At 46.4% G+C, this 18,076-nt stretch overlaps 1 protein-coding gene across 4 annotated transcripts in view; it reads left to right on the top strand.

Annotated features, from left to right (window-relative positions):
* LOC119162046 (zinc finger protein castor homolog 1-like) overlaps window positions 1–18,076 on the top strand; it is a 462,142-nt gene that overhangs the window by 418,372 nt on the left and 25,694 nt on the right. For all 4 annotated transcript variants that reach the window (XM_075889173.1, XM_075889172.1, XM_075889176.1 and 1 more), the window contains 2 exons: window positions 7,729–8,207; window positions 12,279–12,471. In XM_075889173.1, the coding sequence (XP_075745288.1) occupies window positions 7,729–8,207; window positions 12,279–12,471 (672 nt within the window). The remainder of the gene's footprint in view (window positions 1–7,728; window positions 8,208–12,278; window positions 12,472–18,076) is intronic.

Here is an 18,076-nt window from a genome sequence, read left to right as displayed (position 1 = left end):
AACGCGATAAATAACAAACAGTCGGTTCCAACCACGCACCCTTCACATAGTCAGGCACCTCTGTTTATGTTTTTTTTTTTTTGTCTTGCTTCCGCTGTACTTTTTTTTTCTTGGCCTGAGAGTCACAGCTTGTAACGAGTATAGAAAAGCAGCAAAAGAAAATAACAAGTAATGCGATTGCAGGGGCATAACAAATGAAATAGAATTGCGACAAGAAGCGCCAGACGGTCCGTCCCGAAACGAACCGACTAAAGGAAATGAAATGCCACCGACAAAGATGTGGGCTGTATACGCTTAGCAATGACTCATGAGGCAACCCGTTGTCGTCCTGGTGCCATTGCTGCATTCGAGCCAGATTGTTTTTTTTTTTTTCGTTCTTTCTAGCCAGTGTTAGCGTCTATTTGGGCGCTGTTAAGGCTCGTTTGTTTTTGTCTTTGCGCCGCGTTAAAAAAAAAAAACAAGAGAGAGAAAGAGAGCAGTCTCTCGCAGTGTTGCGCAGAGGGGGAGCCGGATTGGATTGGGTTGAGTCTCTCTTTAGTTTTTTTTTTTTTTTTTGCTTTTGCGTAGAGTTTTGTTTGTTTTTGCTTTCTTGGTCACTTCGTGACTCTGTTCCACGGCTCCCATTTTTTATGGCATTCATTAGCACCCCTTGGCAAATGAATTGTCAGCGCGCGTGCGTGCGCTTGCTCAAAGTTGATTGTGAGTTTTTTTTTTTTCATTTTTTGATGCTGCTGTTGCTGCTCGGGTTTCCTTTAGGGTTGGTGTTAGGACCCAGTACACTTAGAGGGTTATCTTGTTGTGTGCGCCCAACGCGTGACGCTGTGGTGGCGCTGGGATGGCAAAACTCTGAAGCCAAAGTGCAGCCGCCGATCTCTCGGGAAAGCCTGCCCCGGGCGTTGCAGACTTTGCGTCTAACAGCGAGTGTATACAGGGCGCAGATATCGCCATCCGCAATCAAACAAGCTGAAGAGAAAGAAAATAAACCGAACGAAGTTCCTTAGCGCGTCCTTTCTCAGTTGACTGATATCATTGTTGACAATCCGGATGAGTCAGCGCCTTCTCTGTAGTTTCGCTTTTTTTAAGAGGTGCATTGTTTTATTTTTTTTTACTAATACAGGGCAGCTTCTAGCCGCGTACGCTTTTTAGCGTTCTGCTCACAAGACATCGCGCGCACACAAGCTGAAATTTCAATTCACGTCACATTTCGGTTTTGTTTCATTTGTTGTGTGTATTCCTTTCTATTTTTTTTTGGGGGGGGGGGGGGGGAGGGGATGATTGTTTTCTGTCTGTCTGCCACACAAGCCTGACGTCACGCTGCAACAAACGAGTTCTTCTGGCCTGTTCTTGTACACTATACGTTGAGCCTATCCGGAGCTAATGCATGCGTTTCAGAACTGTTCTCTCTCTTTTTTTTTGCATGGTTAGAAATAAGCAAACGCCAATCGAAAAGCAGATAGACAGATGAGCTTGTTGACTATATTTTTGTCAAAAGCAATGACGACGTTTCCGGCATAAGTATCGTGTTTCATTCGCGCGCGCACCAGGAATGTATATCTCCGTCGTTATTTTCTCTGTATGGTATCGAAGTCATGGCAACACGTAGATTCGCACTGCGAGGCCTTTCCTTGTTCGAAATTTGCTTCTCTTACTTGAAGTTCTGCCAAATACCATTTGTTTTTACTTTCATTCTTGGACAGTCGCCAATACCCGTTCTTAAACTGTAGCGGACGAATAATGCCCTGTCCAGACGAATAATGCCCGACAAGAAAGCGATATATGTTAATAACTATGCCTGATCGCCCCAAGAACTTATGCCGCAAGGCAGCTCGACTCAATTAGAGACAATTAATTGTGATGTTTCCTCTATAATGTCCAGGCACTCACCGTTGTGGTCAAGTGTATATGATTCTCTACTGACTCGAATGTGGCAGGATCCAATCCCGCAATTCGAAGGATGCGAAAATGCCCGTGTATTCATACTTAAGAGCATGTTAATATCCTCAGATCGTCGAAATTTAAGGAACTCACCACTATACGGCGTCTCTCGTAACCATGCATGTCGTGGTTTTATGACGTCAAATCTCCCACAATTATTACGCCCTGACATTTTCAGTCACATATAGAAGAATTGCGTCATGTGATGCTCGTCAACATTCTTTCGCTTCGTCTACATGCAAACTCGTCGTTCCTCTTGTGAATGCTGTTGTTAGAGAGATGAGCACCGCTATATAACACTGATAAATGTAAAACGGCGAGTGTGGTCCGGCATGCAATAAATACTTGACGCAGTTTGTCATTTCTGCTTCGGAGCGATCGTTTTCCGGATTAAAATTGAATCGGAGTGACCGATGCGAGTTCACTTTTCTCCTTCCGTTCACTGTGCAAGCAGCAGTAGAGCGGGTGCGCGCTGGACAACAGACAGCTGGTGTCCTTGTTCAGTTTGTTCCGTCAGTTCAATCAGTTCGTCCACTTCAGGAAATTCGTTCGTATTCTTTTTTTTATTTTTTTTCGTGCAGATGCTCTGTCTTTCTTTACCGTACTAGCAGTTTCAATAGTACCCGCATATTTGTTCTGCGAACCTCGAATAAACCTAATAGACCGATTGAACCGACGAGACAAAAACGTTTTTCTTTACTTCTAACTCTCTCTCTTTCTCTATCTCCCTCTGAATACAAAAAAAAAATTCTATCGTGGACATGCATAGCTGTTCCGCGGAGTCAGTTTTGAAAAAAAAAAGCATTATTTCATCTGTCCCGTCTTAATCTCGCCTCGCCCTCTACAAGGTAAAGCTTCTCTCTAAAAACCTCATAGGTGTGATGCACGACACCATGTACTTGCGCTCTGTATGGTACACTCACACGAAATTGTTTTTTGCTGTCAAGAGCCTCGCAACAGGGCCGATGACAAAGGTGATGGCGACAGCTATACACGGTAAACAACGGTGACACGTACACGGTAGCTATTGATGCAACTTCAGAACATGGACATCAGAAGCATTGCGCAGCATCAGAACATATATGCTGCAATAAACATCGGGCTTTACCGCTCAATAGTCTCCCGACGCGTTCTGCGCCACGTTTCTGCGGGACATGTCCTTCGTCACTCTGTCAATTTTCACTGAAAGACTGTGGAGGCCTAACAAACTCCCGACGCGGGGCACCATTAGGCACGAGATAAATCGCATGTTGAGTAAGAACGACTTTTTTTCGCATAAATGCTCGAAACGTTGCTTGACTCCGTATAAGTCCGACTCCGTATAAGTCCGTACACTTGACTCCGTATAAGTCCGTACACTTGACTCCGTATAAGTCCGTACACTTGACTCCGTATAAGTCCGTACACTTGACTCCGTATAAGTGTGTGTGTGTGTGTGTGTGTGTGTGTGTGTGTGTGTGTGTGTGTGTGTGTGTGTGTGTGTGTGTGTGTGTGTGTGTGTGTGTGTGTGTGTGTGTTTACTCGTCTCCCCTGCCCTCGTATGTATCGTGCTTGTGCGAATGTACGCGTGCGAAGCGTGCTGTGGTCCCGCACGCGACGTGTGTGTGTGTGCTCACCGCTGAACGAGATTTCGCGGAGACGTTTTCCCAGATAAGGCTCTTATTTACGATCTCTCGCGCTTCCCGGCCCGTTCCTCCGATGCTGCTGCGCCTCGCACCTGTCCCCCTCCGCTTTTGCCCTTCGCCCTGCTATAGTCGTCGGCCTGCGTGAGCTGTTCACACTATGACCACGGTTGTTTGCAGACTGTTTTGGAAGTGTAAACACTGTTCTTTCGCTTCCACGCGCCTTGGGTGCCATTCTTTTTTCTCCCTTTACTCAACACCGCGTTTTTGTCGAATGTCCCGTGCTAGGGACATAAGCACTGCAGTTGTTGCTACATGGGAGCCATATATATGCCTCATCAACCGCAGAAAGTCATCTTCGGTGTCGCAGAGCCCAACGCGAGGGATGCAAAACTAATTATAACGTGATTACGTAACCCGATGACGCCATAAAAACTTCACAGATCACCAAAATTTTGTGACGTCATGAACACGCGACTGTGACAAGTGACACCGTCTTTTGCATCACTCTCGCACGTACTTCAGTGCGGTTATAGAATAAGTGGTGACACTATACATAGCGTTCACTTTATTCAATAAACTTCGCTGCATGCGGCGTCCTCTGCGGAATTGCGTATAGACATGCGTGACTGCATACTTCATGTATTATACTATGTGACGGCTTATAGCGCAGAACTGATCGCAGTCTTCAAAACGTTCTTACAATATTTATTTGGATGTCCGATTCTTTATCAACTTCATAATCTTAACCTTCAAATCGACCCCGTAATGTATAAGATGTACATTCGATCGTTTTGAAGAAGTGTACAGTTAAATGAGGAAAAGAGTAGTCTGTACCACGCTTGTGTACTCCGATTCCTTCTGACGTAGGACCGACCACGCAAAGGGAAGAAATGGTCAAAGATAGAAACGGGCGATCACTTCGTCATTCACATCTGTATAGCGTCACAGCCACGCCCACTGAGCAGCACGAGCTGTTGCATGATTCTCATACCGGATTCCAGAACCGTACCTTCTTGCCCGACTTAATAGCTCCCTATACGTCATTCGTCGTCCTTTTTTTTTTCTGCCTCTCTTCGTGCCTTCCCCGTACCGGCCATATTTCTTCACGCGATTAAAAAGGATCCGCGAGCAGCTCGTATCGCGCGCGTGGATCGGCTTCTCGAAATTAAACGAGCGCCCTCCTCCAGAGCCGATTCGGGAGTCTGAGTCAAACGAGAACATTCCTTTATTCCGATCGTTTCTGTTGCTATACGTTTCGTCCTCGCGCGTTTTTTGATCGAACGCGCGAAGCAGTTGGTCACGCCTCCTCTGAATACCTGCCAAGACCGGGTGGGCGCCAGATCCTGCACGGCGTCTGTATACGCGCGAATATTTATTCTGTTTTCGTTCCGCTTCTGCGATGACTCTCGACCGCACTTGTTCTTCAGAGAGCGGAGGCGGCCAATGTCCAGACAAACAACCGAATAGCAAGAAAGAGACTATATACTTCAAACAAGGAGTGGCGTTCGCAGATTCCGAAGCTGATTCGATTTCTTTCCCCTTTTTTTTTTGTTTTTGCCTCACCACTCGAAGAAACACGACTTTCAAATGAGAGACAGGGAGAGAGTATACTGTCGGCTGTGTGGACAGCTTCCAGATGCTCGTCGTATTTCGTTTCTCTCTCTCTCGCCCTCTTCCTATCGCCCAGTTTTCGCGCGCGCACCTTCCCACAAACTTCGTTTTCGCGCCACTCTTTCAACATCCTATTACCTGTAGAGACAGTGCGCATGCTCGGAGCACGCGGTCTTTCCTTCTCTGCGCCGTCGGCGTGAGGACTCTCTCAATCCATCATTGGGGCTTGTCACTGAATGCATCTCCTGGGCGTCTCTGAGGAAGGAGAGGGCCCCCTGTCACGAGACTCCCGCGCGAAATGCAATTAACACGCGCGGCCTGTTTGAATTCGCCTGGACCTGCTCCGTTTAATCAAGCCGCTCGACGGACTCCAAGAATAAGAAACGGAATTAGCACCTCGGCCCGACGCCTTTTCGTGGAATAAAAAAAAAAAACGAAGAAGACCGTCTCGGTGTTACGCAGCAGCTATCTGCGAGCTTTGCTTAGCGTCCTGTCCCTCTTTTCGCTTCTGCTTTTTTTTTTCGACATTTCTTATGTCGCTCGCAAGACAAACTTGTCCCTCGGAAGGTATCCAACGGAGCTGCCTTCCGCGCAGTCGGGTATATTTAATAAAGACAGAAAGCCCGGCTCTCCGAGGGTGTATTTTGGTACATCCTCTACGTGCTCGACAGGCAAAAAAAAAGACATTTGTACCGAACTGCGCGCCGGAGCCTTGCTCTTTTAAAGCGAATAAGCCGATCCTTGCTGGTTGAGATCATCTGTGTGCACGTGCGTATTATATACACGCAGACGGTGTAGGTGAATCCTGGAGAGTCGTCACGTCTGCCGCTTCGATGCGCCGCTCGCAAAGCCGACACTGTAAATCAACACTGCACGAGTGGAACGACTCGGCCTATATAGCTTGCTAAAAGTGTTGACCCAGCGTTATAGGTTCGCTCCTAATCTTTTGCAGCGCCCCGCTGTGAGAAGTATGCGCTTACTCCTTCTCTATTTTTCTTTTTTTTTTGTTGTTGTTGGAAGGCGAGCGTTTGTACAAATAACACCCAACAGCATGCCCTGCAGTGCGCGTGCGAGGCAGCTACACTCTTAGCGAGGGCAGAGCGACGTCGTTCGATTTGGGACACCCACGTTTTTCACTCCGCTTTCCGTAAAGAAAAAAAAAGCGATAAGGAGACCTGAGCAACGATAATTTTTTTCCCAATGATATGTATTGACAGAGGCTTGTAAAGAATGGGGAGTTCTTTTTTCTTCTGTCTCAGCTTCAATTGTTCATAATCTCTTGCGAGAATTCCTATTGCTTCTTATATTCCTATTCTGTCTGCTGCATCGGCATATAGCCGAATAAAAACCAAAATGAGCTTAACTATAACAAAGTATATAAAGGTGTTTATCCTTATTGATGGAACAGCTTTAATGGATCGCATTCCTTACCAGTCATTTCCCTCGAGTCGCCGTGCTTGTGAGCGAAACCGAAGAGAAAAGCCCTTGAGATACGACGTTGTCTGTGTCGTCGTCTGGTTTTCGAAATTTGACATTGTGATAGTTTCATTTCACTTCTTCGCCCCCCCCCCTTCCATAGATGCCCGCATTGAATACAATGGCTGCTCAAGGCCGACGATGTCTTTGAACATATATTTTTTTTCAGGCAGCCAAGCGATCATTGGACTCGCTACGTTATTGATAAAGTTAGCCATATATATTCCTCGACATGACTGAAGCTGACTGACCGAATGAAGCGAAATGACTTTCAGATTGGGTTTGAATTCCACGCGCAACGCTCAGACTGCAAGAGTGGCGGTAACAGAGTACTCTGTGTGAAATCGTTTGCGAAGAGCTTCAAGCACACGTGGTCGAGCGCGGATCAGCGTCGTATTCGAATGCTGACGCTGCTGCAGAAAATCAAACCCGCAAAGTCTAGCTTATGGGGAGGATACTTCGCAAACTATGGTACATACATGCACGAGAGTGGTACATGCACGAGAGCATGTACCACTCTCGCATGCACATGCACGAGAGCATGTACATGGTACATGCACGAGAGCAATGTTAATGAGAGAGAGACTGGGGGAAGTAGAAATAAACGTGTTACACACTCCCCCACATTAAGGTTCCACCTGAAATGAAAGCGAGTGGTATCCTATCATAAATGGCCCTCAGTAGGTCAAACTGGCTGGAGTTGCATGTTATGTGGACTAACCTTAGTGCCGTTAAACGCGCCGTATATTGCATGGCACAACTGTGCATGTAGTGTCTTCAGTCAGTGGGTGCATCGCCTTATATACGTACCTTTGTTAGGCACAAACAAATTAATCCGGCCGACAGTGAGACCCGAAACATTTTCTGTTGGGTTCATTTGCTTGTGTCTAACAAGAAAGCGAACCCCTAAACGATATTCCTTCATTTCGCTTATATGTGGACCTTGTAGCATTACAACACGGTATGACACTCGCGTCTTAATGCTATTTCATTAATGTCATGATCCGTTGCAGTGTACGCAGCTAACTAGTACGGATATCCAACTAACCCGGTTTTATCAATCTTTTATTTTTCGATGCAGGCAAAATCTTGGAGAGCATGTCTCCGGGAGCTCTGCTAGGCACGCAAGCTTTCCTACAGAACATCGAAGCCGTCGCCAGAGCCAAAGAGCAGGCGGCAGCGGCCGCCGCTGGTGCCAACAGCCAGCAACAGCAGCAGTCCGGAGGAACGGGCACAACGGCGGGAACTGGCGGTCCACCCGTGCTCGTCTCGTGCCTCGGCTCGGCGGCGCCCGGTCCGGTAGGGGCTCTGTCGGCGCCACCGCTGAGCCCGGCCTCTTCGAGCTGCGGCAGCACGGGTGCCTCCCTGACCGACGCGACCACGGCCGTGTCGGGCCGCGGCGCGCTTCCCCCGCGGTTATCGCCCGCGCCGGCGGCCCCCTGCTCTGCCGACGTCTTGGCCAACAAGGGGACATCGGCAGCCGGATCCACTCCCGGGGACGTGGCCAACAAGGCGCTGCAAATGGCTGCGGCCCAGTCGCTGCTTGGTAGTCATGCGCAGGTGGGTGCCGTGACCTGCTCATATAATGAGTATCATATAATGAGTATCATATAACGAGTATCAGTGTCTCGTCAATACGCTCGGTGGATTTCGTGGCTGACGGCCGTCCGCGATTTCCTCTCTTCGATGACCGCTCGCTGATCGGGGAGTCCGCAGACTTCTCTTACCGTCTCCCAATCGTTTACTTCTTTCTCAATATCTTAACTTCTCTCGCTATCTCTTTTAATGCCTCCTTATCTGTTCTCTCGTGAACTACCGCTGAGGTGTCGCTCTTTGCTGCAGACGGTGGCGGGGTTCACTTTTCTTTTCAACTTCTCTCTTAAGGTTTTAAGATTTTTAGGTTCCGTGCAACCTGCAGGGTTGGCGAGAATACGCAAACATACGTCTTTCAATGAAATGAACGAGCAAAGTATTACTATGCAGTAGATACAAAGACGCACATATTTAAGCACAGTGGGCAATGTCCATTGGTGCGAACCATTATCCATTAATGATGACCAAAAAAAAAAACCTGTATAGCTCCTTCTGTACGCGGCCCGTAGCAGCTTCGCGAACCGACACACGTTCAACTCGTTCTTGGATTTTGATTTAGACTAAAACACCGTAAAGAGCTACCTTAATTGAAGCGTGCGGGTACGTGGTAATCTACCTAGTTCTCGTTATCCCACGAAATATGAAGTCATCCGCAGGTGCTGAACTGGGCCAACGCGAACAATACTGCTAATGCAAAGTGCACGAGGAGCTTGTTTTGCATTAACCCGCCCGTCGAATACAGGCGAGACGGGTTGTTAATGTCTTCATACAGGCAATGCCTGCGGTTCTTTATCCGCGTCTGCTTTCTCCAACCGTCGGGTATTCTCCTCTATAACGTTGCAACAGGCTTCATGTTTCACTTAAGACCTCGCTCATTGACCAGTTCTTTTTGTTTTTGTTTTTTGCGCACTGCCATTATATTCACCTGTGTGAGGGCCAGCTGGAGCATATGCAGCGTGCTTTAAGAGCACTGCGAGACGACCATGCGAGCTATAGGCCTGTTATTATTATTATTTTTTTTAATCGAAGTTCCTGTCTTGAACGCTGCACTGATGGAGTTGTCAGTGAAATCTGCATTATCAGGCCTTACGCGCGACTCGAACCCTCGACCTGGCAGCTTTATCGGCACTCATTAACAACGCGCAGGCGAGCGCCATTAATCTCTCTGATTGTTCGACGACTGTATACGACCAGCACACTGTATACACTCCGGCCTTGATTGCCTTCGTGCCTCGGCTTTTGTCTCGAAGCAGCGCATGCTTACGTGTGTTTTCGTGTTTGAATTATTATATACACGGTGAGGCGAGCACCTTATGTGCCGCTTAGCGGCAGCTTGGGACGCGCGTTCTAGACGGCGCCTGTACGCACAAAACCAAACCTCGCTCTTCCCCCCCTTCTCCAAGTCCGCTCCTTTTTCGTGGGAGCTTTATTAGCAGACCAGGCGGGCGCTAAGGGTCGAGTCGAGGCGTTCAACCTTGACTGAAGCATTTCTCCCTCACATGACGACGAAGGAGCTCGAAAGAAAAGCCAGCCTTGGTCGTTTGGCATATCCCGGGAAAGGAAGAACGAGTGGGTGGGGGGGGGGGGGGGGGGAACTGCTTAACGTTTCGCGAATGCAAAAATTCAAACACAATAGTTAAAGATTAAAAAAAATGAACTTTAACAGGAGAAACTGGTCGAGCAGATAACGTGGCCAGCTAGTCGGTCAGTTCGTGTAGGGCGCACGTCTATAGTGGTGGTGTGAAGAGGGTGCGGGAAGGGTATTCGCGGATTTGTTTATTTCTCCGTCCTGCCTCTCTTTCTACACTTCCTATGTGCTTTATTTCCCTCTTCTTTTTTTTTTTTTACTGTCATAATCTCCCGGCACTTTCGAGAAGACTGGCGCTGCTCGGTCTTTCGTGCCTCCGGTGTCTTCTTCAAAGTTCAAGAGGGCCGCTGGAATAAGACATGCGTGGCGCGCACACACACAGACCCGACGGGGTGTCGCGTGTTTATGTATCCATTTTTTTTTTTGTTCGAACCTGGCGCCAGTTCCGGAGTTTGCTTAGGAAAGCGTGCGCACTGCCCAAAAAGGCAGATTTCGCGTGTCCGCCTCTACGTGGACGACACGACGTGTTGGTGTTCGGTCGCGGCTCTCGGCGATGTGGACCCACCACTTCGAGTGGTAACTGGTCTAAATCGGTGCAGGGAGCCCCGGTTTTTTACTCGTGGAATGGTCGATTGTCTGAACATTTGTGGCCGTTACGAGAGTTAAATTGTAACACTTGGAGACTGAAGCGAAATGTTTTTTTTTTCTCATGAGGTGAGGGGGGGCAAACATTAAAATGCGGCATTTAGCGGAAGCACAGACACATTATGCTAGAAGCGGCCATTACGCATTCTCATAAAAAAAGTGCATTCTGATAGCTTCGACGTGGAGTGTCCCAAACGTATAGAACAGAATGGGGCTCATGCAGCGGCTCCGTTGCATAATACATACATGCATGCTTCATGTATCTTGTATCGAAGTTTCTTTCTTTCTTTCTTTCTTTCTTTCTTTCTTTCTTTCTTTCTTTCTTTCTTTCTTTCTTTCTTTCTTTCTTTCTTTCTTTCTTTCTTTCCTTCTTTCTTTCTTTCTTGCTTTCTTTCTTTCTTTCTTGGCGTTTTCTTCCTCACTTAGCGCTGAAACCTTCTCTTGGAACTTTGGGGGTCTCCGTCAGTCTCTGTGAAGCGTTTAGTAGTTTCGCAATTGCTTGTTTGGTCCGCCTTCACTAGGCAAAGGTGAAGATGTAAGCCTGCTTTTCGCACAAGCAATAAGAACGACGCCCACGGTGGAAGCTTTAGACGTGTTGCGTGTAACCTGCACGACAGCGCTTTAAGACGAAGACTCGGCAGTTGCCTTTTGCGTGTTTGCAAGCAACGCGTACACAGGATATTGCGTGCGAGCGTGTATATTATACGAAGGTGTACGTTTGCACGCTCGCCTGCTCCTCCCTCGACGGCGAATCGCAGTCAAAACAATATTTCTGCGCCCTTCTTGCGTTCTCCCGAGTTTACTCGGCCGTCTGGTCTCCGCGAGAAATGAAAAGACTGAGAGAGCGCCTTTACAAACACAGGTGGCCAGATTTCAGCTGTTCGCCCTTCGTGGCTAATTTTGTTTTTCGTTGTTATTCGTCTTTCTTTAGAGAGTGCTTGTGAGTGGAATTGCGTATATAGAAAGAAAATCGAAAGATGCTCACATTCAATGCACAGCGTTCGTTCATGTTCAAGTTCGTAACTTGTGAAAAATCAGTGCTCATTCCCTTATCGTTTACCTCTTTTTTTTTTCTTGCTCTCCCTCAACACATTCTCCCTCAACGAATGTTACACATTCGAACATTTTCAGGCAGTGTATGCAAAAGCAATACCACAAAGCCTAACGCAAAACGCGGCAGTGTTAGTGCTTCGAAGGAGATCAAAGCACAAAATTGTCCACGCAAACGTAGAAATTTTCATTTACCAGTACAATGATACGCTACATTTGTCGCTTTTATGAGACATTCAGTCTTAACTTGTGTACACTTGAGAACAAACCACGCGGGTGTGTAGCATTCGCACGATATTCAGTCGCTACTTGAGCTTTTAACTACTGGGTGTCACTGACCGTTACGAAAATCTCTGGGGTAAAAAGTGTTCGCCCCCTGGCAGGTGGAAACGACGCTTGATCGTCCCTAACGACATGAACCATGATATCGCCGACATCCTTAAGCTTTATTTGGGTTGCTATGGAAGTAATGGAAGTACATCAACGTTCTCAGACTATCGACTTTTTTCTTCAATTTGTTTACCACTGGCTTTGCTCAACAACAACAACAACAACAACAACAACAACAGCAAAAACAACAACAAAAACAACAACAACATAGACGTTTGCTTATGATGCTTCCCGTATAGGTGGCGAAAAGTCCGTGTTTTGTATTTTCTGTTGAGTAAAGCCAGTGATCGAAAGAAAAAAAAAAAATTGAAGATGAACGCCCCTTGCTCCCCGAACATCTTTTCACTACCTACGTCATTCCGCAGGGGATGCTTCCTCAGGACATGGCGACCACTTTACTGACGCTGGCCACCCTGGGTGGCAAGATGGCGCCCGAGGCGCTGAACAACACCCTCGCCGCTGGCGGCGTCCTGGCCAACGCTCCCGTCTCGTCATCGTCTTCCAGCGGCGGTGGAAGCAGCCCGCTCGCAGCTGTACCCACCATGAGCCATGCGGCCGGTGAGTATAGTGGCGATCGCAGATCGAAAACTGATACTTTACGTCAGACGCTTTATTTGTACTCTTGCAAAAGTTAACACCCGATATTCAATCGCCTCTCAGCAGGAACTCCACACAATGCAAAAAAAAAAAAAAAAAAAAAAGAGCTCAGTATAGAACACAGAATTTCAGGACTGCTCTTGTGGCGATATTCGTTTGCAGTATCTATATATCGAAAACGCAGCTGTGAGTGCTTGGGAAGTAGAAAAAGTAAAGCTATATGTTGCTTACTATACGCGTCACGAGATAAAAGAAAAAAAAAACGAACGTAATGTTACGTTCAATGTGGCACAAAGTTTGTAATTTTGTTTATTCTTGAGTGTGTGCGTTTTTCCACGCACGCAAGCTTATAAGCTGTCATGAAACCACATATTAGCATGGATGTCGGGCTACAACTGGCCAATAAGGAAACATAATAATAGGTGTTGCATTGATGTCATGTGTATCTTTGTTCCGTTCGTTGCATTCGTGCAAGTTTTGCCGCTGTTAATGAATCGTTAACGATACAGCTACGAGAACCATGTGATGTAGAAACTTCATTCCACTCTTACATAATACATTTCTGTAATGAGATGTCTTGGTCGAAACCGAAGATGATGATGAAGTTTGACGGCGTGATCTGCCTTGTTCAGACGCAAGCGTGCGAGGTACTTTCGCAACCTCCAGATTCCTATACTCGGCTTTCGAGCCGGCTCGCAACTCCGCAAACTCGTCGCTGCAAGGCACCCACCAGGCCCTGTCGTCGCGTGTACGGCGTTCTTTCACGATCAACCCATTTCCGCGCGCAGCTTGGGTTCGCGCTAATCGAGCTCATTACAGGGTCAAAATACCGGGATCATGTTTCCGAGTGGTTCGGTGATGTAACCTTTCCCTCGGATATATGTCAGAGTATGGGACAGGCTTCGCAACATAAGGCTTAAACGGTCCGAAGAAAAATTGCTTTCGCATCGCACGCGGCTGCACGTTCCCTGTACTGCAGGAGAGACGTCGACACAGATTCCCGTCACAAATTGAGCGGTCACTGAAGCGCTCGGTGAACCGACGTGTATACCGGTATGCTGAGCGCCCTAGCTTGCATACATGCGTATGGCCTCGTACATATCACTAGACGGTAAAAACAGGGAAGAAAAGTGAACCAAGGAAACAGGATACAAGACCTGAAATCGACCTTGGTTGTCATTAATCTACCGTAGTTTCCGAGCGCATATTTGTATTCCGTGCTTTCTCTCTCTCTCCCTCTTTCTCTTGCAACGCATGCGCCGATAAGTAATATTATTCACACAGGGAGCTCGATACGACGTGGAGCAATGCGCGGTCGCGTACAGGATGAAGGACGTTAATTAAAAACCAGGCTCATTTTCCCAACGGCGGTGTGTAACGTATATTGCTTTTGAGTGAGGGGAAAATGTGGTACGAGGTGTAGAAGTTAGTACGCCGAAGACTTTGATATACTGCCGGAAAACGACTGGTCAACCTTGGAATGAGGATGTGGCATTCAGCGTCTACGATGTTTTAGGTTCACTCTAAGAAATAGTACAGGAATTCAGAAGAGGTATATATCCCGCGAAAGAAAAAAAAAAGACAGCGATAAAGAACATACAGGACAAGTGCTTGTTTTACTTGCAACTAAGTGTTATTGAAGAACGGCCAGGCACCAACATATGAACCAGCTGCTCATGCGTAAACTGGCTATATGAGCAGCGTCGAAGTTGCACACTTAACATAACAAAACCATCAAACATGTTAATGTGGTACAAACAGCACATTGCCATGAAACACCGAAACATCGGCACCTAGTTGCTTGTCTGGTCGTCTTTCCTCTCCTATTTTATTTTTGCTCCCTCTTCCGAAATGCATGAAATAACACTCCCGGCAAGCTACGTCATTGTTCGTATAAAACTCGTGTTATTAATTTAGTCGGATTTAATCTTCTTTAGAACGTGCGCCTTTTCCAGCTTTGATAATTACAAATAACTGCTTTTTTTTTTTAGTGGCTAAAGCTCGGTAAACACTGCATTAGGGAACGAACGCACGTCACTATCAGGCGTAGAACAAGCGTGCAGTGCAGCGTCTTGTTCCCGAACTAATCTTCGGTCTAAAAACTTAAGAGGTTGCTCGAAGTGCACTGAAATATCACTTATCAACCTAAATATACAACTTTGAGCGCCGGTGGCAAGCTCGCCATTTTTTTTTATGTATGAACCCTCAATATTTGAGCGCGTGCAATTGCCTGCAGTTTGCTAGAGGGAAGTGTTACTTTGTTTCCATCTACATTTATTCTTATGTTTCGATTTATCACAAACCCCAGCCACCGTCGTCGTATCCTTCCTTTGTCAGCTGGCCGGATGCTGAGGCAGATTTCTGCGGCAGGCAAACAACCTGTTAATCAAAACTTACATATGTTGTCGGCGAATGATGCGGCTATACGGTCACTTACACTCGCTGCTATAAAAAAAAAACATTGGGGTAATCAAATACTTGCATTTGGAAGGCCAGTGCACTAATCTATCTTTTCGCTCGTTCTGTGCATCGGCAGAGGCAACGATCTCCGACCACAGATGCTCATGGTATCATTCTTCTGTTCTTCGCATACTCTATTTCTTTTATTTTCCGCGCTGTTTTGCCGTCTTGTTTACTTTCCCGAAAGAGCACTTTCGTGTGGTTGGTACACACACAGCGACAGGCATTCATCCCCCCCCCCCCCTCCAGTCTTCGTGTTCGCGACCTGTCTCCCGTGGTTATCTTTTTTTATTTTACCGACAAAACTACGCGAACTGGTTCACGTAGGGAGGATGAAGGAAACCGGGGGAGGTGGAAGGTTAGAAATCGGAAAGTCGTGGTTGAATATGCAAAGTCAGATATGGCCTTGCGAAGACTTTTTCTTGAAAACGAATCGGTCCCCTCTTTTTTTTTTCTTTTGCGGCTTTCACCGCCGCTGCGGCGCCAGTGGGGTTAACTGCGTTTTGTTTTCTTTTTCGCTGTCCAGACGGTGGTATAGGGTATATGTTTGCGCGCAGAAACAGGCCGTCCGTCGCGAAACAGATAAGACTTATTTCGGAGCGGATAAAAAAAGAATGGAGCGGCTCTGTTTGGTTGTGTCTGTGAGAGCACCGACGCTGTCGTCGATGTCGTTGGGAATGCGCGCGTGATTTTGCTGGAGAAAGGTTGATCTCGATGTCGGAGAACAGGAAGGCGATGAAGGCGGGAGGGAGAAGGGGACGGAAGTGATAGCAGTCGTAGACAGGGGGCTCAGCCGTAATCCATTACACGCCTGTTGAGCCGCTTTGCTAGACGGACGAGGTCGGTTTTAAATGTAAGACTAAAGCAAAAAAAAAAAAGATTGATAATTTCGTAGCCATATGAGAGGCAGTCGTACAGAAAGCGCTCAATATGCAAGATGGAGAGAGTTGGGAACTTCGTTTTGCAGAGCGGTCGTACGTGCCACGTGATTACCACGCATCGAAAACACGCATTTGGTATGCAGACGTGCGATCAAATTTGAATTCGGGGTATTTCCGCGCATTGGTCGGACTCACCGGTTTACGTTGAAATAAGGAAGCTCAGACAAGGTTCTGTGATGTTTAGTCAAGCGGGATAAAAGAAGAAGGATGGCCTTTGCGTTCGTGGAAATAAATCGGTTCTAATCTCGCGCCGAAAGTCGTTAAGCTGTCCCGAATGGCAAAGCGAAATTCGAGCGAGCAAAGCTAATGGATGCGTGTTGAGTTTGTCATTGCATGTAAGGTCCCACATTTTTCCTTGTTCGTCGGATGTTCCTTCTTTACTGACAGCGTATGTACTATACGCCTGATAAATGTCGACCTCTAAATAGACTGCATGGATTTCTTCTGGCAGCAAACAACAAAAAAATCCCGAATAAATAAATAAGTTAACGAAACGAAAGGCATACATAATTTGTGACTTAAACATTGCCGAACTTTACGCAGCTTTCTAATGTGGCTAAAGCATTAATTAAAGAAACATATGATGACAATGACAACCTGGCCGCCAACGTATAAGACTATGCCTCATTTGCATCCCGATTTTCATTATCCCATTTCATGTTCGCGTCTACAAAAACATCGATAAATCGTGACAACATCGCTGAATATTTTAATGCTTGCTTCCCGCTCTCAACAGTGGTAATACAAGGGCTGTATGAACCAACGCTTAGACAAGGGGACTACTTGCCTTTCTTTATCGAAAAAAAATTTGTCTCTGGCCACAGGCGTCCCTTGTTCGACCACTGTGGAACATGTGCAACTTTCGCGATAATTTTGCGATATCTTCGCATCTCCGTCTTGTATCTCGTTCTCGGCTGTCAAGATAACGTATGCGCTCCGTTTGCTTCTGGCACCGTGTCCTGGCTTATTTGCTATTCATGTACAAGAACATCCTATCTGCTCCGTCAAGGTTATCTGAATTACCAGACACATGCATAAGACCGATCGTGTCTCAGCAAGCGCTGACGACAAAGCTTTTCATTTCTATTGCTATTATATATATATATATATATATATATATATATATATATATATATATATATATATATATATATATATATATATATATATATATATATATATATATATATATATTGCTTTTATTTATTTTTTTATTTATATAGTTGTTGAATAATAAAATGTGAGGAACCATTGCTGCTCAATCCCGCAAGGTAGAGCGAAGTTCTTGCTTGAAGCGGTTAACTTCCATCAATTCGATTGTGTTGCACGAAGCTGCTAATGAAATCCACCCGGAGTCATCTACAGACGTATATCCTGTGGCTCTCTCTCATTCCCCCTCCTTGTCGTCACATGTAAGGTATCAAACTCCTGGCTGCGGCGGCTGTATTTCCGATGGAGGCGGAAATGTTGTAGGCCCGTGTGCTCAGATTTGGGTGCACGTTAAAGAACCCCAGGTGGTCGAAATTTCCGGAGCCCTCCACTACGGCGTCTCTCATAATCATATGGTGGTTTTGGGACGTTAAGCCCCACATATCGATCGAAGGTATCAAACTCAACGAAATTTGTTTAACATTCCTGCATTTATTTCAATTTTTCTCTCTTTCTTCATCTCCCTCTCTCTTCCTATTTCCATAAGGAAGGCTTCTCGGCCAAAGAGTGGGCGTCTGGTCTTGTTGGTAAATATCTGTGACTATAGCCGTCAGCGCTGGAACGACACAATGACAAATACGTCTTGTGTATTCATTTTTTTCGCCATACCTTTTTCCGACACCTAAAATTTAGCTAACGTGGTTGCTTGGGCGAGTTGGTACAACAGTGCCGCTGTCTGTCTCCTTCTTTTCGTGTCCCTCGTTATTGGCGCTGTTTTTTATGTGAACCTAAAATTTGTTATGTTTCACTCACTGCGTGGGAAAATAACGTAATAGTAAGTATGCAGTTCTCCTGTACAAGTTCATTTCATTTCTTACAACCTATTGCGTCAGCCGTAAAGCGTGACTATGGCGTCATTTGAAATGGCATTGACTTTCCGTGGCGTTGCGAAGAGGGCTTGAAAGAGGACGTTTCGGTCAGTCGGGGATATTCGATCTGGCGTCAGAAAAAAAAAT

The sequence above is a fragment of the Rhipicephalus microplus genome, chromosome 3 (assembly GCF_043290135.1).
Source record: "Rhipicephalus microplus isolate Deutch F79 chromosome 3, USDA_Rmic, whole genome shotgun sequence".
Lineage (NCBI taxonomy): Eukaryota > Metazoa > Arthropoda > Arachnida > Ixodida > Ixodidae > Rhipicephalus > Rhipicephalus microplus.
This window is presented reverse-complemented; position numbering and strand designations above follow the sequence as displayed.